The sequence below is a fragment of the Ochlerotatus camptorhynchus genome, unplaced genomic scaffold (genome assembly GCF_037179485.1).
Source record: "Ochlerotatus camptorhynchus isolate MF236.1 unplaced genomic scaffold, CSIRO-AGI_Acam_v1.1 ptg000165l, whole genome shotgun sequence".
In the NCBI taxonomy this organism is placed as follows: Eukaryota; Metazoa; Arthropoda; class Insecta; order Diptera; family Culicidae; genus Ochlerotatus; species Ochlerotatus camptorhynchus.
Window position 1 is genome coordinate 2,162,766 of NW_027040655.1, and position 23,230 is coordinate 2,185,995.

Genomic DNA, 23,230 nt, shown 5'->3' on the forward strand with positions numbered 1-23,230 from the left:
TTGCGATAGTCAGAAAGAAAGTGAAGACAACATATCAAGAAGACTGGCAACTCTTCCAATTTCTCATACGACCGCTATGAGACAGGAGCAATCGCGTCATCTGCTGCTCAAAGGTAAACACTTCGAACGAATATGAGAGCAAATATTTCAACCTCAGAAGAAAGGTTTTGTATTTCCTCATATTTCTATGTGCTGCTTCCATCTTCACCCAAATGCAGCGCTACTGTATTTGTCACTTGGATTCCAGAAAAGTTGCCAGTCTTTTTGATATGATGTCTTCGAGGAAAGGCATGGTCTGTTGCATGGAAATACTGTGATCACTTACACCACTGGACAGAGCACCGGAATCTTATGGAGACCACAAAGTTCGTGTGACGTTTTGAATGTCTTTGGAGTGCTGGAAATTTTTGGAGTTATGCGGAGCTCTAAGGAAAGCCCAGTTCAAGAAATTGTTAGAGTTCAAGAACTAAATCACTTAAGAAAATTTCTGTATCAATTGGCACGCCTTTCGGTTGAATATCTTTCGGGTGAATAGAATTCGGAAGAGTGATATTTGGGAGAATGTTATAGAACCTTTGGCACAAATCACGGTGAAATGTATCAACACAAAATCCCCGATAAATGATACGTTTGGAGTTTGAAACGGTTTTTTTTTGCACTTCTTGCAAATCATGATTCACGATAGAATCAGATGTGAGGTAGAAGAAATGATAATGGTTCTTTTCCTTTTATTTAACGTCGGTCTCTGTTCCGCGATCTAGTGCCAATCACCGACGGGCATCGATTGCCATCCAATGACGGCAATCGAAAGTGCAGGAAGGCAGCTTCTACACCTGCGTAGGATATTGGACCCATTCAAACACACACGGGCTGGAACCAACGGCTTTGCTTCCCTTCCGAAGGAAGACGTGACCAGATATTCGTGAACCAAAAATCACGATAAGCTGAATTACTAGTTCTTACGAATTCATGACTTAGCTCCTATAAAAGTGATCGAGTAAATCAAATTTTCTTGAACTTTTTCTCGGATCCGTGAACTTAGCTCACGTCTGTACAATCGCGACTAGCGATTTCGTAACGCCAAGCAAAAAACAAAATAAAATCATGATTTCGTCATATCATGAACCCATAATCGTGATTTCCGTTTCTGCAATCGTGAACGTAGACAAATTAGAGAGAAAACAAGGAGGTATAAGTATTAGTTATATGTAAACAAACAAAACAAAAGAAGAGAAGAGGAAAGAAGAGCAGAAAAATAAAAAGGGGATAAAGTACATAACAAAGAAAAGAAACGTAGGCAGATTATTAGAAAAGGCATCATCCGAGACTCAGCAATCAAATGTCACTCCCGCCGAGATCTCAGCGAAACCCTCCCTGCCGAGACCCGCACAGCCGAGCTCGGTAGAAAAAACTAAGCGTGTAGATAGATTAGTAGGAAAATAAATAAATAAAACTACTTTATGACTCAAAGTGCAATGAATGAGCGTTAGTATCGGGATCATTTCAGTGTTAGAGTTATGTTAGTTTTGATCCGTAACCAGCCCTGCCGGCCCCTTCAACATTAGTTGCAGGCAGTGGTTGTTAGATCATGCGGCACTGTAACTACTACTATTTTAGAGGTATGATTTGTCAAGTTTATACAATTCAATGTTTCAATTGAGGCAAACTATCTATCTTACAATTACAAAAGCAAACCTAAACTTACAATTATATGCAAATGCAACATGAAACTTGACAAATCATCGTCAATCCCGAGGGGGGTGACACATCTACATCTCAATGCTAGATACTCAACAAATCTCACATTAGCGAATCAATATTCGAAAAATCTTCTTTAATTTCTCGAATATACTTGCCGCGCACATAATATTTTTGAAGAAAATCTTCAGAACCGTCATCAATCTTCTTTCTATCTACTCAGCGTGCGCGCAGCTAACCACATCAAAACACAAATTTTCATGCATCGTAGATAGAGTCGCCCCCTCGGTCAATCCCCTTATTCCAGGGCAGGGCCTGACGATTTGAATCTAATTTTGATCAGTGAACGGGCACCATATGGTACATTTTCTCACCATGAACCTATCATTTCCAGCCTATCTGAACTATTTAATAAATGGAAGCCATAACATGGGTTACGCTCCCCCTAAGCGGGCCCTCCGCATCCTATCTCTGTCTTATCTCAAATACAAAATGCCAATGGTATGAATGTATCTATATATAACTTGGAAATGACGTACAATCAAATAAACCCGTAACCCACTTACTGCGCCAGGCTTCAGAATCGTCCAGTGGGCAGTGCGCTCTACACTCCAAGTTCCCTTTTTTTCAAATTTACCGCAAATTTGATTTTTTACCCATTAAGTGTTGATTAATCACAATGAAACATTGTGACAGAGGTTGAGGTTACTAGTGTATTAAATAATCTACGTCCTATTTAGGATTATATCTGAAAAATCCAAAGCTGGCCTACGCCCACCCTAAACCTAAACCTGTTCTAATCCACCTGAAATGACTAACGAATGGAAGACTTTGACTACCCAGCCATGCAATAGTCTCATTCCGTGCCTTATGGCAACTTGATGATTCTATTGCGCTCATCTTCTGGCACCACCCAGGGGAGACTTGGTCCTGTGCCCAATGCTTAACTTATCTCCATTCCACTCAGCTACTCGCAATTTCTTGTGATATAGTGGGCGGAATATTATTATATGAGACAATTCAATGCAGACGTCTTTCCAAATTTGGCAGATCGACAGATAATCGGTGAGTTACCACGATAGTTGCTATTCAACAACTCGACAACGTCCCATCGTCAACGCCTGCTATGAGAATTTCCCATTGCAGACGCCAACGAAATGACGTCATCGAGCTATCGATCAACCACCCTGGTTATCGCCTGGTACCTTATAGCACGATGCTAGCAGGCGAACCGGAAGAATCGATGAGCTACCTCTCCCTCAGCGTTTCATTCGAAACTATAACGGACTTGTTGAAGAAAGCGAGGAAGAAATTTGAGTGGACTGAAGACGCGTTCACCGATCTAAAATCAGTTCTGACTTCTGCACCGATTCTAGCGAACCCAGACTTTGCGAAACCATTTACGATCAAAAGCGATGCGTCGGATACAGCGGTAGGAGCAGTTTTGGTCCAGGAGTTAGAAGGGGAAACCAGAGTAGTGGCTTATTTTAGCAAGAAGCTGAGGAGAAACCAAAGAGCGTACTCGAGTGTTGAAAAGGAGTGTCTAGGGGTATTACTAGTAATCGAAAACTTTCGCCATTACGTAGAGGGTTCCCGATTTAAAGTAGTTACGGACGCACGGAGCCTCTTGTGGTTGTTCACAATAGGAGTTGAGTCAGGCAACTCAAAACTCCTTCGTTGGGCGTTAAAAATTCAATCGTATGACATTCAACTGAAATATAGGAAGGGGGCGAGCAACATTACAGCAGATTGCCTCTCTCGATCGATTAATCTCCTCATTTTGTCATCCCAAGACGACGGGTACGATGAGCTAGTCGAGAACATTCAAGCCAATCCAAGAAAATTCACAGATTATCGAGTTACGGACGGAGTCATCTACCATTATGTGAAGAGCATGAACCGCATAGAAGACAACCAGTTCAGGTGGAAGCAGTTACCACGTCTGGCTGAGCGATCCGAAATCATAAAAAAACGAACACGAAGTGGCTCATTTCGGATTCGATAAAACGTTGCAGGGCTTAAAACGTCGCTATCATTGGCCAGGAATGGCTAAGGATGTGAGGAAGCATTGTCAAGGTTGTCTCAAATGTCAGACTTGCAAAGCTGGAAACACCAACGTCACGCCACCGATGGGAGCTCAGAAGGAGTTCGTCGAATATCCATGGCAATTCGTCACACTGGATTACGTCGGTCCTCTGCCTGCGACGGGGAAAGAAAGACACACTTGTCTGCTCGTGGCGACAGATGTCTTTAGCAAATTTGTCCTGATCCAACCTTTTCGCGAAGCAAAAGCCAGTTCATTGATCGAATTAGTAAAGAACATGATCTTTCTGCTTTTCGGTGTACCGAAAGTGATACTGACAGACAACGGAACACAGTTCACGTCGAAGGTTTTCCGTAATCTGCTGGCTGAGTACGGAGTCAATCACTGGTTAACCCCATCATACCATCCGCAGGTGAACAATACAGAAAGGGTTAAGCGGGTAGTCGCAACGGCGATACGAGCAACAATAAAGCAGCACAAAGACTGGTCAGACAAGCTCCAATCGATCGCGTGTTCGATTCAAGGTGCGTTGCACGAATCCACCAAGTGCTCTCCGTATTTTGTTGTGTTTGGTCGCGAGATGGTGTCGGATGGGCAGGAATACCAGCGAATGAGAGAAGGAACCTCAGCGAGTCAGGTGCAGAACAACGAACAAAGTGGTCAATTATTTGTGCAAGCAGCTGTGCCGTATCGTAAGAATGGTGGTGGAGTTCATCAATCCTCGAAGGAAAGGATGAACCAGCTGTCCTGTTCCAAAGCGACAACGCAGCGTGAAAGCGGCACAAGTTGTGGAGAAATTTTTGAAGATTGCCCCAGAGGCGGTGGATATGTTTTCCGCTAGTTCGGACCCTAGAAATAGCATGGGAGGGAAGGTGAGCAAGCACCGATGCGGCTAACATCGGTGGGGATGTGATCAGTGCTTGTTGTTTGTTATGATGATGATGAAGGTGGTGGCAGCTGCGTTCATTATGACCGAAGATCCGATGAATAAATGAACTGAAAGTATGTCCATCCCATCTGCTGGACAGATCTTGAAAGAGCTGGAATTTGGGCGTAACGGCTTTTGTAAACAATTAATTTTCTCGATGATTTCTAGGAATTCAAGGCACAAGGAAGACTTCCCCTACCTGAAGGTTATGTTGATTTGCGTGGACGAGCTTTGACATTTTTGAAATCATCGATAGAAGTCTTTGTTTACTGTTACGCCCTAATTCCAGCTCTATCTAGAGATGCTTGCTGTCAATTTAGGGTGTGGGTGAAACCTGCAAAGTTCGGTGGTTACAGTCAAGTTTGCCATCGTTTGCAGTTGCCTTCCACTTCCATGCTGTACAATACCTACAATCAACACATTGATAATTATTTTGATGTCTACGTTTTACAGTCCATGAACCATGTTCCTGTTTTCGAGAACAGGTTCACGATTTTAAGCAAAACTCATGAGCTTTAATCTTAATTTCACATGACATATTTGTTTACGTCTGATCCTTTATGTCAAAGATGGATTCCGTCACGTGTAAAATTAGTTATTTCTAATGTGTGTGTGTTCCCTTTGTTGGTACCCGGTGAAACGTAACGCAGGTGTTACGTTTATTTTGCGAACAATGTTCACGATTTCATGATTTTGAATGAATAGGTACATGGTGTACTTTCGTGAACGAAAAATTTACTTGTTCCGAAAATCGTGACTTGAGGTTGACGATTTTCGGTTCGGATTTTTTTTCCCGTGTGATGAAACGTGCTGAAATATGATTGTTTACCTCATTGGCGCACTATTGTATAGCCTCGCAAATATCTAATGCCACTGGCTATAGTTTAATGAAGTATCATACCCATTTCCCACCAACGTACGTTATCCTCTTTTTCAATCAAATGCAAGATAATCATTCTCTCGCTCAACAAAAGGCCACTTGATTACGTCCGGTGCTGTGTTTCGAACGTGTTCGAAGTTTTCCAGTTTTTGACCTAGTCACGCCAGATGAATTTTTCATCGCCAAGCGTATCGCCTCCTTCCCTCCCTCTCAAAACCAGCTGAGGCTCGCTGACTGCTACGGCCGTCGCCGGGGTCAACTGCGTGACTCAAGGATTTTCTCCCGATCGGCTCCAAATTGATTTTAGAAGTTTATTAAAAGCGTTTTCGATTTTTCATCGACCACTCCACCCCGCCCGATCTGTTTTTGAAACTGTGCCAGTTGATTCACGCTCAGTTTCATAGTGACTCACGCTCACGTTTCATTCAGGCAGTGAGTTTTTGTGTTCGTCCTCGCCCTAGTCGTCGGTCTAAATGAAATCATTAATAACGTATTTTTGGGAACGTGCTCCGACTCTGTTGTTGTGGTTGCCGGGTCGTGGATGAAAATAATAAATTCCACAGCGTTTAAGTTTTTGCATGTCAGCCAGCTATCAGGGATTGGAAATTTTACACGTTTTTGTCTGCGGCGTTAATGGAGTTTTCATGGTCGATGAACGTCCTCAAAAATTGTGAAGGAAGGTTCCGTTGTCAGTTTTCAGCAGGTCCTCAGTTACACGAAATCGAAATTGTCGGAATAAAATTTTCATCGTTCCAACTTTTCCTTCCGCAATTTGTTCAATGGCAACAGTTTTTACATTTCCGACATGCGATTGTACTCGTCGGGAGCTGCAGCAGGTGCTGATAAGCATGTTGGTTATATTTATGCGCATCTATCTCTTTCTGTCTTTTTCGGTTGCCTTTTTTTGCCAGGTGGCATGGATAAAATCTGACACGAAAGCAATCCTGGCCATCCACACCCACATGGTGGCTCTGAATCAGCGGCTGTCGGTCACGCACAACGGACACAATACCTGGAAGCTGCACATCTCGCACGTCCAGCTCAACGATTCAGGAAGTTACATGTGCCAAGTCAACACGGATCCGATGCGGCATCAGGTTGGTGGACATTATTTTATTTCCATTATGCTATATGTGCTTTGTGATTACGTGACAACAGTGTAGACGGAACTTCCCGAGAAAATGTAAATCAAAGCACGTAAATGTGGAGGTGGCTGATAATGTGACATGAGATAGGAGAAATCTTGCTTTGTCAGAACAAGCATATCAAGTACATTTAGGAGAATATCAAGCTCAGTGTCTTAATTTTTGGTACGCAGCCCTTAACATTTATTAAGAACTATATTTCAATCTGGGGCTGACAATCAAGGTGAAATAGCGCCAACTTAGGGTCATTTTAAGCTGTATTCCTTTTGTGGCATGATCCAAATGATTTAAATTCGATTGTTAACATTCATCTTTTGACTTAATAGATAGCAGCCAATTTTATCACCACTTTGAATTGTTTTTCTGTATTATTGAGATTTTTAGCCAGTTGGCAAGTTCATCTCATGTGTATTTTCTCCCCCAGTCCGGAAATCTTGAAGTCGTAGTCCCGCCGGATATCCTCAACAGTAACGATCCGAACAGTGCCTCGCTGGAGGAGGGCGTTGCCAACGAGGGCGGTAACATTCAACTGTTATGCCAAGCAGTCGGCGTTCCCCTGCCGAATGTTCAGTGGCGCCGGGAAGGTGGAAAGGATACCGTTGTGCGGACCGAGGGTCGAGAGAAGCAAGGTGAGTTAGTGCAGATATCAACGTCAATTGAGTGTTAATTAATGTCGTTGTGTTGGCTTAAATTTCCGTTTGCAGTTGTGAAATCCGTCGAAGGTGAACGTTTGATACTGAACCAGGTGCAGCGGACCGATATGGGAGGATATCTGTGCATAGCTTCGAATGGAATTCCGCCCACCGTCAGCAAGCGATACGACGTGCAGGTCAATTGTAAGTAAATTACTGGGAATGATTGTTATCCGATAGACGGTGTGGTATGTAATTCAATTTGTGTGGCAAATATTATTCCCTTGTTTGAAATGAACAAACCCATCCCAATGTTGAAAAATTGGAAGCCTGTCAATTAGCAACATCCAGCCAAAGATTGGGATTCCCATTGGAAAAGACCTTGAACAGCTATTGAACAAAAGTTGAGAATTATATAGAAGAAAATTCGGGGAATCGAAGCATTGAAAATCAAAAACTAATTCCCTTCGGTAGCAGAGAAATAAAGTTTTGTGTTGTGCTAGAACCAAATGGATCTTTTAAAGTAAGCGTGCTTACTTAATCAATCATTTGAAATTGATAACTTTTAAGATATAAAAATAAAACCATATCGGCAATTGAATTCATCGTGAATTGTAGTGAATATCAGCTTATTTAACTTGATTCAACGACGTGTAACATTTGTCATTCGTTGTGATGTCACATTTTTGGATTACGTGCCTCTACCGGTGCCTCCTGTCACGTGGCCCTCGAAGGAAAACATAATAAACTCCGGTCAATTTCCATTAATCAAGCTCCCAAATTCCCTTTCTGTCCTGTTCTGCTCTGATGTTTTGATTCACAGTCCCACCCAGTGTGAAGGCGGGCAATCAGTTGGTCGCCGCCCCGGTGGAAAGTCACGTCATGCTTCAGTGCATCGTGGAAGCATTCCCAACGCCCCTCAACGGGTGGTACAAAAATGATGGTAAGTACATGTATAGAACACACCTACACACAAACACACAAACAGAAACCATGCACTCAGTTTCCGAATACATCTGGGCGGGGTATAATGTAATAAAAAATGCTTGCTCCACGTCGGCTTCTCTATGCTTCACACAGACTTTTGCGTTGCTTGTTGGAAAGCTCGGAGACCCAATAATAATGTTACCGCGCTCTGCAGGGTTTGGAGCCGACTGGCAATGCAAGCTTGTTGTTGTTATTGATGACGCTGATGGCGGTGGTGGCGTGTTTTCGATTTTTCCAATTTCACAAGTCATTTGGTACGATTTCACATGTAATTTTGATTTATTTTTCCGTGTGTTTTCGGGTGCTGTAGGTCGGTTTTTCCGGGTGCACTGATTTTCGGTGTATGTTCTGCGATTAATGCCATGTTTTCCGGCTGCTACCCGAGAGATTTAAATGATCAGAGGCGTTTGTAGTCGTTCTCGTAGCTTTAGTTTTACTTTACTTTTACTTTACTCTACTTTACTTTTACTTTACTTTTACTATACTTTACTTACTTTACTTTACTTTTACTTTACTTTTACTTTACTTTTACTTTACTTTTACTTTACTTTTACTTTACTTTTACTTTACTTTTACTTTACTTTTACTTTACTTTTACTTTACTTTTACTTTACTTTTACTTTACTTTTACTTTACTTTTACTTTACTTTTACTTTACTTTTACTTTACTTTTACTTTACTTTTACTTTACTTTTACTTTACTTTTAGTTTACTTTTACTTTACTTTTACTTTACTTTTACTTTACTTTTACTTTACTTTTACTTTACTTTTACTTTACTTTTACTTTACTTTTACTTTACTTTTACTTTACTTTTACTTTACTTTTACTTTACTTTTACTTTACTTTTACTTTACTTTTACTTTACTTTTACTTTACTTTTACTTTACTTTTACTTTACTTTTACTTTACTTTTACTTTACTTTTACTTTACTTTTACTTTACTTTTACTTTACTTTTACTTTACTTTTACTTTACTTTTACTTTACTTTTAGTTTACTTTTACTTTACTTTTACTTTACTTTTACTTTACTTTTACTTTACTTTTACTTTACTTTTACTTTACTTTTACTTTACTTTTACTTTACTTTTACTTTACTTTTACTTTACTCACATCTTTTTTCAGTGTTGTAACTTTTCAACTGCTCTACTGTATGATCGTTAGGCTGACGTCCATATATCTCCCGGAGGTTTAATTTGACTTTTTTTTTCAATTTTCGTCGCAAATTTTTTCCATGCTTCCGTGGAAATTCCAGTTAGGGTAAATGGCTCTTATGTTGGCCTGTGGATCTAAGATTGGGCCCTTCGCTAAAAATATGCTTTTTATCAATTTTATCTAGAACGCGTCATTGGGACGGTACTATTGACCATAGGTGGTCCTGTGTGGGAGAATTGCGAGGAGTTATCTGCTGCGAAGCTGTCTAAAAGGAGCGTAGAATTGTACTTCATTGACTAGTTCTGAACAATCTATGGTATTAGCTAACAAGTCAAATACAAACAGTCGTTGGGTTTTAGTGCGTCTGGATTGTAAGCTTTCTAGATCAATCAATCTACAGCGGCTTGCGTACTCGGGATGATCTGAAGGGTCATTCGGCGTAACGGATGTAGCTTCTCTGCTCTTTCTGAATTCGAGTTATCTGCGTTTTTCCAAGTGCTTCTGGCTTTTTCCTGTAGTTTCTAACGATATCATTTGGGAATTTTATCCAGAGTTGCTCTGAACCTTTCCTCTGACTGACATCAGACGATTTTTACGATTTCTCCTGAGAGCTTCTTCTGAATTCTCTTAGAAGTCTTGCTTACTTGCTCCGAAATTGTGAGCTGACTCCTGAAATTTGTTTCTTTCAATCTACCCCAGAAATTGCTCACAAATTTTTCAGTATGTGCATCTCCCGACAAAGTCAGTCAGCTTTCGCTGGAAGCTTGTGCAAATTATCTCCGGAAGTTTTTTTTGACTTTCCTGGAAGTTCTTTCTAAGTTTTTCAAAAAGTTTCGATTAGCTTCGATTGGATTGGATTGGATTTCTACACAAGCTATACTTCCCAGGAATGTGTTTGGTGTTCGCTGAATCATGCTGAACAACTCTATTCCCAGCAATATCAAGAGGCGTCTTCTGGCTAGATGCTGAGGTATGGAGGTCCAGCCTTGTTTTGTAGCACTGGAAACGAAGCAGAACCAAAGGAAACTTAGCAGTACGTTCCGGCTTATGGCCATGCGAGTCGTGAGTGCGTACAGAACCATCTCATCGGAAGCAGTATGCGCTATCGCCGGAATGATCCCTATCGGCATCACCCGGCGCAGGACAGCGAGTGCTACAGTCGGAGAGAAGCCGGCAGAGTACGGAAAGTGGTGAAAGTGGAGTCTTTGGCAAAGTGGCAATAGGAGTGGAACACGATGGATAACGGTAGATGGAAACATCAGTTATTACCGATTATTTTGACCTACACAGTTCGAAAAAGTAGTGTAAATTTCTGTTCAATATGATGTACATAAATGGAGCGTCACATATCATATACGTTTACATTATATATCATGTAAAGCTCTGACACATGTCATGCAATGTAGCGAATATTGTATACAAAAGCCAATCTTTGTAAACAACATTGTTTGCAAGTTGCTCGGTTGTGTGAAATGAAATACAAGTCTACGTGAATGAATGCTTACATCACAATTAAAATTCAGAATTTTTATCTGTGTATGTGAACAGAAAACACGGAGAAGTCAACCACCACCAGACGCAGTTCCTGTCTGGCCACGGCTGCCTCAGGAAATACCTGCATCGGTTCGGACACGCAGCGTCACCCTTCTGTCCGGAGTGTGGCAACGTGGATGAAACGCCGGAGCATGTGGTCTTCGACTATCCAAGGTGCGAGTCGACCCCATTAGGCATAAATACGTTAGGCATACGGATGTTAGGCATACGGACGTTAGGCATAATGGACGTTAGGCATAAAGCCATTAGGCATAATGGACGTTAGGCATAATATACGTTAGACATAAATACCTTGCTGATGTGCAACTCTAGAAACCTGTTTCGAAAACAATGCTTAAATTAGGCTAAGCGTTGAATAAAAGAAGATACAAGTTATACAAACATAGCTTATTAATAAGCGCAGTTTGGAATCCATTATTTATCATATCATAAGTGACGTACTTAGATCCAAGATTAGTAGCAATAGCGGTTAAGTAATCTGGCAATGAAAACTCAGCATAGTTTTGAACTATATCTTGAAATCAATCGCATCTAGAAATAAAAAAATCACACATTTGTTGTAATATATTCTTACACACATATTGCAATTGTCAAAGAAGAAAGGTTTTCCTCAAAGAACAGCTCATGGAATAAAGAATGGTGAATTCTGTGATTTTTCATTCAATAATAATAAACAGCTAAGGTCGAATAAAAGATAATGCCAAAGAACAGCTCATGAAATGAAGAATGCTGAATGCTGTGGGTTTTCGTTCAATAACAAAAAACATACCTGCTGCTTCCAGGATTTCCTGCCATACTTTTGGATATAACGATTCTGTTTTTATTGTCATCAGAATTAATACTAGTGGAACCGTCTGCTAATGTGAGGGAGCGATACTTCCATGAACAGTGACGATTTTCCGAAACAAACAAGGAACTGTGGCAAACGTACCACCTGCAACCCTGCCTGTTCAAGACGTCGCAAGTTTTCATGAGTTCCAAAAATTAAGGCTCGTTCATTATTGTCACCGATGTCAGCAATCAATGGACGGTCCCCATTATCATCCTTCTGGAATTCATCGGGTAGATTATGCCTAACGTCCATTATGCCTACCGTACATTATGCCTAACGTCCGTATGCCTAATGTCCGTATGCCTAACGTCCGTATGCCTAACGTCCGTAAGCCTAACGTCCGTATGCCTAACGTCCGTATGCCTATGGTACACGACCCCGTGCGAGTCAGTGCGAAGGGAGATGCGTGTCCTTAACGTGGAGAATGTCGTCGATGAAATGTGTCCAGAAGAAGGCACTTGGAATAGAGAGATCTAGCAACGCCAGCTAGCACGGAGTCCATGAGCACAGCCCCCGCGAAGTAGTCGCTTCAGCGTGGTCCCGGGGGGATCCAGACAGACGAGAGAGTAAAGAATGGGTTTTAGTGGAGCTGAACTGGACAACTAGTGGATACCAGTCCGTGTCAACTTCAAAACAGGTCTGGCTTTTTTACCCCCCCCCCCTCCCCTCCATTTCCTCTGCTTTGAAAATTGATACATATTTCATTATCGTCAAAGGTAAATAGATTTAATAATTCTAATCATTTGATGGTTTAGAACAGTTTTTACAAATAATTGTCATATGTAGGACAAGCAATGCTCGAATTGAGCACCAGTGCTATAACCCCCCTCGTTACTAACTACAGTTCCCCCATTGACTATGATCTCTCCATGAAACAGGCAAACAACTTCTCAATTCCCCGTATTTTTACTGAAAAGTACCAACAAGTCAATTGCAATAGAAGATTTTTCACTGATGAATCACGCATTGATGGATTCACTGGCTTCGGTGTCTTCAATGAATACTCAACCACCTTCCGGAAACTTTAGGAACCTTGTTCCGTTTATTTTGCAGGAATCAACTTCGCATTGGGGATGATTTCCGACATGGCCACAGACCATTACTTCATCTCATCTAGTCTCAGTTCGATTGAGGCTATTCGGTCGATGAAACAAGGAAGGCACTCATCTTATTTCCTTTCAAAGGTAAGGGAGCAGATGAGTTTGCTGGTCGAAAGATCATATTTGATTACATTTGGATGGGTCCCCTCACATTGCTTAATCCCAGGCAATGAGATGGCAGACTCTCTCGCAAAGGTGGGCGCTCAACAAGGCGAGATTTATGATAGAAGAATGTCACATGATGATGTTTTTCCCATTAGTTGGCAAAACGATTGGACAAGAAAATTTCGAGGGCGGTGTTTACATTCCATTACTCCAAATGTTTTTTTTTTAAACTATTTATTTGTTCCAAATTCAAAATAAATTACATTTCATTTTAACCTAGGTGCTCCAGTTACTACAGTAACTTACCAGCCTTAATTGTTATGATATATATCTGAGTGTTTTTACATTGTTCCTGCCTTGGCAATTCAGTATTTTAAACAGGTTTTTTAAACCTGCATGTCAGTATAACAATTGAAATCTTAAAACTATAAACAACATCTAACTCTTATCTCAGTATAAAGGGAATTAATCGTTGCAATTGAGGATTGCAACGATTTTTGCCTGAAATTATTCATTATTTTGTTGGACATTTGATCTAAAGTCTCAACATTCGAAATTCTATGTACCTCGGTAGTACTGTACCAAGGAGGCAACTTCAAAATCATCTTCAGAACTTTGTTCTGAATCCTTTGAAGTGTTTTTTTCCTGGTAGTGCAACAACAAGACCGTATTGGTACAGCGTAAAGCATGGCCGGTCTAAAAACTTGTTTAAATATTAGAAGTTTATTCGTCAGGCAAAGTTTGGATTTCCTGCTTATAAGAGGATACAAAATGTTTATATATTTGTTACATTTGGCTTGAATGCCCTCAATGTGATCTTTAAAAGTTAATTTTTGGTCAAGTATTAATCCAAGGTATTTCACTTGGTTTGACCAGGAAATTGGAACTCCGTTCATAGTGACTATGTGACTACTACTAGGTTTCAAAAAATTTAGCTCTTGGCTTATATGGAAATATTATAAGTTGAGTTTTGGAAGCGTTGGGAGAAATCTTCCATTTTTGTAAATAAGAAGAGAAAATATCTGAACTTTTCTGCAGTCTGCTGCAAATAACACGTACTTCCTTCAGTGGAAATGCCTGTGTCATCTGCGAACAAAGATTTGTGGCAACCCTGAAACAAATCAGGGAGGTCCGAAGTGAAAATGTTATACCATATAGGCACAAGAATGCTACCCTGAGGAACTCCTGCTCTAACAGGCATCGATTAGATTTGGAATTTTGATAATTTACCTGCAGAGTTCTGTCAGTTAAATAATTTTGAACTAATTTCATGATCTAAAGTGAAAAATTAAACTTTTACAATTTAGTAATCAAACCTTCATGCCAAACACTATCGAATGCTTTTTCTATGTCTAGAAGAGCAACTCTAGTTGAGTGGCCTTCAGATTTGTTTGTACGAATTAAAATGGTAACTCTTAAGAGTTGATGAGTAGTTGAATGCACACGGCGAAATCCAAACTGCTCATCTGCAAAAAATGAATTCGTATTGATGTGAAGCATCATTCTATTTAAAATTATCTTTTCAAAATGTTTACTTATTGAAGAAAGTAAACTTATTGGACGGTAGCTAAAGGGTGATACGGTCAAAATTTGGTCAAGGGAAAACGCGTGTAAATCGGTGAAATCGTTTATTTAAAAAATCAAATTAAATTTCTTTTTCAAGTTCAATTAGTATAAAATTCAGGAAAAATATTCAGTTAGGCTTCCGCTTTTCCAAATCTGAATTGCCGGGCCTTACGCTTGACCCCTGCCATCAGATTTTGTACAGCCACCTTGTCCACCTTCTTCGCCGCAGAAAGCCAGTTTGCCTTGAACTGCTGCTCGCCCTTAGCAGTTTTTTTTGGTCTTCTTTAGGTTCCGCTTGACAATAGCCCAGTATTTCTCAATTGGGCGGAGCTATGGCGTGTTGGGAGGGTTCTTGTCCTTGGGAACCACCTGCACGTTGTTGGCGGCGTACCACTCCATGGCCTTTTTACCGTAATGGCAAGATGCCAAATCCGGCCAAAACAGTACGGAACAACCGTGTTTCTTCAGGAAAGGCAGCAGACGTTTATTCAAACACTCTTTCACGTAAATTTCTTGGTTGACAGTCCCGGAAGCTATGAAAATGCTGCTTTTCAAGCCACAGGTACAGATGGCTTGCCAAACCAGATATTTCTTTGCATACTTTGACAGTTTCATGTGCTTGAAAACATCTGCTACCTTTCCCTTCCTTTTGCCGTATAAAACTCCTGTCCCGGAAGCTGCTTGTAGTCGGCTTTGACGTAGGTTTCGTCGTCCATTACCACGCAGTCAAACTTCGTCAGCATCGTCGTGTACAGCCTCCGGGATCGCGCTTTGGCCGTCGTATTTTGTTTATCATCGCGATTTGGAGTCACTACCTTCTTGTAAGTCGATAGTCCGGCTCGTTTTTTGGCTCGATGCACAGTTGTAGACGATACACCCAGCTTATTTGCGGCATCTCGGAGAGAGAGGTTAGGGTTTCACTTGAAACTACCGCCAACTCTCTTTGTCGTCTCAGCGGCTTCCGGTTTTCGATTTTCCCCGATCCAGACTTCCTAGCTGTCGACAAACGTTCCCCAAACACTTTAATTACATTTGTAACGGTTGATTTGGCAACTTTTAGCGATTTTGCCAACTTTGCGTGCGAGTAGCTCGGATTTTCGCGATGCGCGAGCAAAATTTTGATACGCTGCTCTTCTTGCTTGGACGGCATTTTGACAACTGAAGAGTGAATTCCAAAATCAAAATAGGAGCAACATTCTACACACACACACACCTTCAAAATGAGGGGTGTTCAGGTTTTTTAAATGCAAAATTGAAAGAAATACGTCAAGTTGATATTGACCAAATTTTGACCGTATAACCCTTTAGAAGCTTCAGCTGGATTTTTATCCGGCTTCAAAATTGGAACGACTTTTGCATTTTTCCATTTATCAGGAAAGTATACCAAATGCCAAATGTTTCTTCAAGAGTGTGGTTCAAAGGTCTAGATGTAAGGCGGGGCTTCATTCGCGTGATGTCAAGACTCATGTCCAACCCCTGCTCGCTAGACGCACATCTCTACAGAATAAACCTCGTTGACAGCAATATATGTAGGTGCTGAACCGGTTATGATAACATCGATCACGCAGTTTGGCATTGCCCGGGTGACCCTAGTAGTCCGAGGTATGCAACCCTTCCGCGAAGTAATATATGTTCACTGGAACCTCCATTTACGAACCAAAACGGGGGTTCGTAAATCGAATTAGTGCGTAAAAAATATTTACTTCGTAAAAAGAAAACTCGTTATTTGGGATTTACTTTGTAAAAAGAGGTTTTTGAAAATATTGTCAAATACCCCACAATATGGGTATTTTTGGAATCGGAGTGACGTGTAGGGACCGGATATCGATGTCTGATGCTATTTTGAAATCCAAGATGGCGACTTCCGGTTACAGAAAAACTTGGAAATTCTGTCAAATAGCCCACAATATGGGTACTTTTGGAATCGAAGTGACGTGTAGGGACCGGAAATCGATGTGTGACGCAATTTTTTAATCCAAGATAGCGGCTTCCGGTTACAGGAAAACTGAAAAATACCGTTAAATACACAACAATATGGATATTTTTGGAATCGGAGTAACCTGTGAGAACCGAGAATCCGTGTCTGACGCCATTTCGAAAACCAAGATGGTGACATCCGGTTACAGAAACACTGGGAAATACTGTCAAATACCCCACAATATGGGTTTTTGGAATCAGGGTGATTTATTAGGACTGAAAACCCATGTATGACGCCATTTTGATATTCAATATGGTGACTTCCAGTTACACAAAAATCATGTTAAATAACCTACAATACGGGTATCTTAAGAATCGGGGTGACGTGGGGGTATTTGCCAATTTTTCTGTAACCGGAAGTCGCCATCTTGGATTTCGAAATGACGTCAGACATAAATTTCCGGTTCTTAAACGTCACTCCAATTCCAAAAATACACATATTGTGGGGTATATGACAGAATTTCCAAGTTGTTCTGTAACTGGAAGCCACCATCTTGGATTTCAAAATGGCGTCAGACATCAATTTCCGATCCCTAAACGTCACTCCGATTTAAAAAAAATACCCATATTGTGGGGTATTTGGCATAATTTACAAGTTTTTATGTAACCGGAAGTCGCCATCTTGGATTTCAAAATGGCGTCAGACATTGATTTCCGTTCCCTATATGTCACTCCGATTCCAAAAATACCCATATTGTGAGCTACTTGACAGAATTTCGAAGTTTTTCTGTAACTGAAAGTTGCCATCTTGGATTTCAAAATGGCGTCAGATATCGATTTCCTGTCCCTACACGTCACCCTGATTCCAACATACCCATATTGTGGGGTATATGACAGAATTTCCAAGTTTTTCTGTAACCGGAAGCCAACATGTTGGATTTCAAAATTGGGTCAGACATCGATTTTTGGTCCCTACACACCCTGATTCCAAAAATACCCATATTGTGGGGTATTTGGCAGAATTTCCAAGTTTTTCTGTAACCGGAAGCCGCCATCTTGGATTTCAGGATGACGTCAAACATAGATTTACAGTTCCTACAGGTCACCCTGATTCCAAATATACCTATATTGTGGGGTATTGAAAGTATCTTCCAGTTTTTCATGAACCGGATGCCGCCATCTTGGATTTCAAAATGGCGTCAGACATGGGTTTCCAGTTCCTACATCTCACTCCGATTCCAAAGGTACCCATATTGTGGAATATTTCATAGTTTTTCCCAGATTCCCAAAATCGCAAAAAAACTCGTTATTTGGAATTTACTTCGTAAACAGAGGGACGTAAATTGAATACTGCGTAAAAAAAAGACTTCGTAAACGGATGTTTGAGTGTATTGGGACCCCGTGATCTTCGCTACATGTAGGCGATCTACGAATTCCTTTGTTATTCAGATGTTAGAGTTTGATGTGACCATCCCCTCCTTTCCACACATTTTCCAGCCATTGTCTTACTGTCCACCTGTTTTTGTGCTACTTGCCCCTGCCCAGCCAGCATTTGGTCAACCGCTCGAGAGTAGTATTTGAAGGAGGCTTCAGAAGCCTGTTTCCTACCTAGCTCTTTCTAATCGAAATTGCTACCCATTAATTTCGAGATCGTCAGTAATTGGTACCCAATATTAACCTTAATTAAAAAATAACGGATTTTTGCCTCCGCAAAGTGTCACACACGACTGAGCCTAGTAAATAAACGAACTAATTAAAAAAAGGTGAGGTAAAACGCACCCCGTTGTTACATGACCAACAGCGTTTTTTCTCGTACTAATACCCCGTTCACATTACAGCGTATATCACATGATATACGCTGTCTTGCGATGAGCACTCATACATCTAGTTTTCACTGTAAATCCTTTGAATGATTGTTCTTTGCAAGACAGCCTATATTACGTGATATAAGCCATAGTCTGTCAGGGATATAAGACTTATTGATATAAACTAAAGTCTGTTCCATTTAGAATTTGGCCACACAAAATAGGTCATTTCTCCAAGGGGAAATCTATATATATACCACTCCACCACTCGGTGTAGAACGTAAACAAAATTGAAGTCTGACACTGTGGTTAGCTTTGGCAACAAGTGTAACTTGAACTTACGGTCGAATCCAAATCTTCGAAATAATCGTCACAGAAGACCGGCTATGCCTTCTGCCTGCACGTGCTGATCTACCACCTTCCGCACTTTTGGAATGCGAATGGATGAATATAAGGACGTTAGACTACTTTCAGGAATAATGCTGAGGAGTAAACATTGGTTCCAATCTAAACAAGAGTAACAGAAGCATGACTGTCGCTATTCCCGGCCACGCCCATCTTTACCATAACTAGGGATAAGGAAGGAAATGTTGATGTAGTACTTACTTAACGAGAGGCCACCGACTTAGCGACACCCTCATAAGTGCTACGGAGTTGGAGGGTTGGGTAGGGTATTCGGTTAGGATTCACCTCAAGTTGGCGATGCAACCAAAACAAAAACATGACTGAACCTAACATCAATACGATGCAGATGGAGGTTGATAGAGAAGAGGCAATTATGGAAAGCAGTTCGATAGAGGATATTCCTTCTTGCTCTTCGTCTATTTTGGATACTCCAGTTGGAGACGGCGACGGTTTTGAAGACGACGACGACTTCGAAGATGGGATAAATATCACCATACTGTCAACAACAACTAATACTTTCCCCGAAAATCCACCTGCAGTTGCTACTGAGACTGATTCTACTGAGCAATCAAGTTCATTGGGAAACGTCTCGGGAAACGGTAAGAATACGAAGTTAAGTGGTGCTGCTAGGAAACGCTATAAGCGAATGATAAACGACGGAATGAATGTAGAAGAAGCTTATCGTCTCGCTCGAATTCCTATGCAGACACCGAATCCTGATCTTCAAAAAAGATTGCGTAGTGCTGATCTTAGTTGTTCAAGTAGTAGTGGAGGTAATCCTCGTCCAAGCAAAATCCATTGTAAGCTTTCGGAACCGAAGCCTGGTTCGAACCGCCCTGATCTGGGAAAGGCCTCGGTTCAAAATCGATTGATTGTCAATCATAAGGATCGCTCTGAACGTGTTGAAAATACACGGAAAGATACTAAACCTCTTTATCGTGATGTGGTGAATAGTGTTAAGCTAGGAATCATTCCGGAAAACTACCCTAACGTTGAATTATCCACACAACAGTTGGTAGCCGTACGCAAGGCTATCCTTACAAAAGTTGTGCAGCAACGTAAGGAGAAGGTCAAGCCTAAATTTGGACAATGTGTTTTTAGGACGGGGTATCTAGTTCTCGTCTGCAAAAATCAGGAAACTGCTGATTGGCTGAAAAGCGTTATTTCTACCATTACCATCTTGGGAGAAATAAAACTTACTGCTGTGGATGAGAAAAATATTCCTCGCCCTGAAATTATTATTGGTTTTTTTCCTGTGAGTGCTGAAGACCCTACTGATGATATTCTAGCACTCCTTGAGAGTCAAAATGAAGGGTTAAATACTGATGAATGGAGAATCTTGGAAAGAAACACCATCAATCAGCTACATGTTGAATTAGTTTTTAATGTGGATGGAGTCTCACTGAACACTATCAAGAAGTGTGAATTCCTTCTTGATTACAAGTTTGGAACAGCTCCTTTCCGACGCAAGAATATGCAGAAAAATAAGTCACAAATCCAGGCTACTAAAAACCGGGGTGAACAAATTACCGATAAAATACTAGATGGAAATACTGATGATAAACAGGATAAATCAGAAGAACAGGATGGCGATGGTCTGAATGGGGGCAAGGAGGATGAGCAGCTGAAGATCCCTCTAGAACAGCATAAGAGTACTGGAAGTATGAAGAGTAGTTCAGATTCCAAAGTACTGTGCTTACCGGGACCTAGTGGAATTAGTAAAATTCCCGAAGGAACCAGTAACACCGTACAAGGACCACAGAACACGTTTCAACAACCTCCAGGATCTAAAGGTTCTGTGGGGTCCAAACAAAATGCTCATAATTCTCCTAGAACCCCTCATACAGTACCACACTACAAAACTGGTCTAAACAAGGGTCACAAAACAAACAATTTACATACAAATAAGTACATTTCAAATTATATGAAAAATTTGGGTGATCGCAAAACCAACACAGGGGGGCTGAAAGCACCTCAGAAAAGCGATACTCTACCGAACACACAATGAACAATAATAACGCAAATAAAATTATTATCAACAACAACAACTGCCTAGACAATAATACGAATAACAGGAATGGCTATAGAAACAATAGTCAAAACAACAACAACAGCAATATCAAATTTATTCAAATAAACTTACATCATGCAAAGGGAGCTACAGCTGTACTTTGTAAAAAGTTCATTCAAAGCCAACTGGATGTTGCTTTGATTCAGGAGCCATGGACGAATAACTGTAGAGTATTGGGAATACCTACACAGTCAGGTAAGTTGATATACGACAAAAATCAACTAGCACCTAGAGCAGCCATTCTCGTCAATGGCAAAACTAATTTCTTACCAATAACTGAATTTATCAAAAGAGATATTGTTGCAATTTCAATGGAGGTTCCAACTTCACGTGGAGTGAAGGAAATGTATGTGGCTTCCGCTTACTTTCCTGGAGATGACGAGGAGATTCCTCCAACTGATGTTAAAGACTTTATCTTTTATTGTAAAAGGAACAACAAACCGTTTATTATCGGTTGTGATGCGAATGCTCACCATACAGTATGGAGTAGTACTGATGTCAATAATCGGGGTGAGTTCCTTTTAGAATATATTATTAATAACAATATTGATATTTGCAACAAAGGTTGTGAACCAACCTTTATTAATTCAATTAGAAAAGAAGTTCTTGATCTGACTCTATGTGGTGCCAGCTTATCAGAAAACATTAAAAATTGGCATGTATCGGATGAAATATCCTTGTCTGACCACAGACAAATATTGTTCGAATATCAGGCAAACGAATTGAAAAAAGAGATTTTTCGGAATCCCAGGAAAACTAACTGGGATTTATATTGCACAAATTTAACACAAGAAGGTCGAATTCCTGTAGGTAGCTTTACTACAATTCAGGAACTAGAAGATGCTTCGGTGCAAGTATCAAACTTAATTCAACAGGCTTTTTATGCTAGTTGTCCAGTTACTGAGCGTTCAAATGACAGAGACGTATCTTGGTGGAACAAACGCTTACAAAAACTAAGAAAGAAAGCACGAAAACTGTTCAATAAAGCAAAAAATACAATGCAATGGGATCAATATAGAAGTGCCCTAACCGAATATAATAAAGAAATAAGAAGATCAAAAAGAATGGACTGGAGGCGTACATGTGAAAACATTGAAAACACTCCTGTAGTTGCAAGACTGCAAAAAGTCCTTTCCAAAGATCATTCAAATGGTTTAGGAACTCTCAAAAAGGAAAACAATTGCTTTACTTCCGATGGAACTGAAACACTGGAAGTAATGATGCAAACACATTTCCCATGTTCAGTACTTATAAGCAAAAACAATTTACCAACCTTACAGGACAATACTGATCAAATCAAACACAAGATAAATGTTCAGGATGAATCTAACACAAATAGGTCCAATGCTAGTTTATTAACATCTACATATGATGGAAAAAACATAGCTGATGAAATGTTTACTAGTTCTAAGGTAGAATGGGCCATAAATGCATTTGAACCATTCAAATCTCCTGGCAGGGATGGAATATTTCCTGCCTTTCTTCAAAAAAGTAATGGGATACTTACTTCATCTCTTACTAATATGTTTAAAGCAAGTCTTATGCTTGGGTATATACCATCATCATGGCGAAAAGTACGTGTTGTATTTATTCCGAAAGCTAACAAGAAAGATAAAACTTCACCTAAATCGTTTAGACCAATAAGCTTATCATCCATAATGCTAAAAATCATGGAAAAGCTTATAGATCAACACATAAAATCAAAATTTTTGAAAAGTAATCCTTTGAGCAGCCATCAATTTGCTTATCAATCAGGAAAATCAACTATAACAGCGTTACACACACTTGTTTCAAAAATAGAAAAATCGTTTGAAGCAAAAGAAATTTTGCTTGCAACATTTCTCGATATTGAGGGAGCGTTTGACAACGCATCACACACTTCTATGGCAAAGACAATGTCAAAGCGTGGCTTTGACATACGTATCATAAGCTGGATTAGTGAAATGCTTTCAAAACGTGAAATTTCGGCTGAGCTCGGTAGCTCAAATATTTCAGTAAGAGCTGTTAAAGGTTGCCCACAAGGGGGTGTTTTGTCTCCACTTCTGTGGTCATTAGTAGTAGACGATTTACTAACAAATCTAGAATCACAGGGTTTTGAAATAATTGGGTTTGCAGATGATATTGTAATAATTGTTCGGGGAAAATATGACGATGTTATTACAAACAGGATGCAACAAGCCATAAATTACACCATTGCTTGGTGCAAGTCAGAAGGATTGAGCATAAATCCTCAAAAAACACATATTATCCCTTTCACAAAAAGAAGAAACATAAAAATAACTGGTCTTCACATGGAAAGGACATCAATGAAACTTTCACTTGAAGTCAAATATCTAGGAGTTACAATTGATTATAAACTTAACTGGAACCAACACTTAAACCAAATCATAGGTAAAGCAACAAATG

The 23,230-nt window shown here is 40.3% G+C and overlaps 1 protein-coding gene across 4 annotated transcripts in view; it reads left to right on the forward strand.

Annotated features, from left to right (window-relative positions):
* Positions 1–23,230, forward strand: part of DIP-lambda (Dpr-interacting protein lambda) — a 398,199-nt gene that overhangs the window by 340,255 nt on the left and 34,714 nt on the right. For all 4 annotated transcript variants that reach the window (XM_065222317.1, XM_065222316.1, XM_065222319.1 and 1 more), the window contains 4 exons: positions 6,462–6,647; positions 7,120–7,324; positions 7,400–7,531; positions 8,151–8,270. In XM_065222317.1, the coding sequence (XP_065078389.1) occupies positions 6,462–6,647; positions 7,120–7,324; positions 7,400–7,531; positions 8,151–8,270 (643 nt within the window). The remainder of the gene's footprint in view (positions 1–6,461; positions 6,648–7,119; positions 7,325–7,399; positions 7,532–8,150; positions 8,271–23,230) is intronic.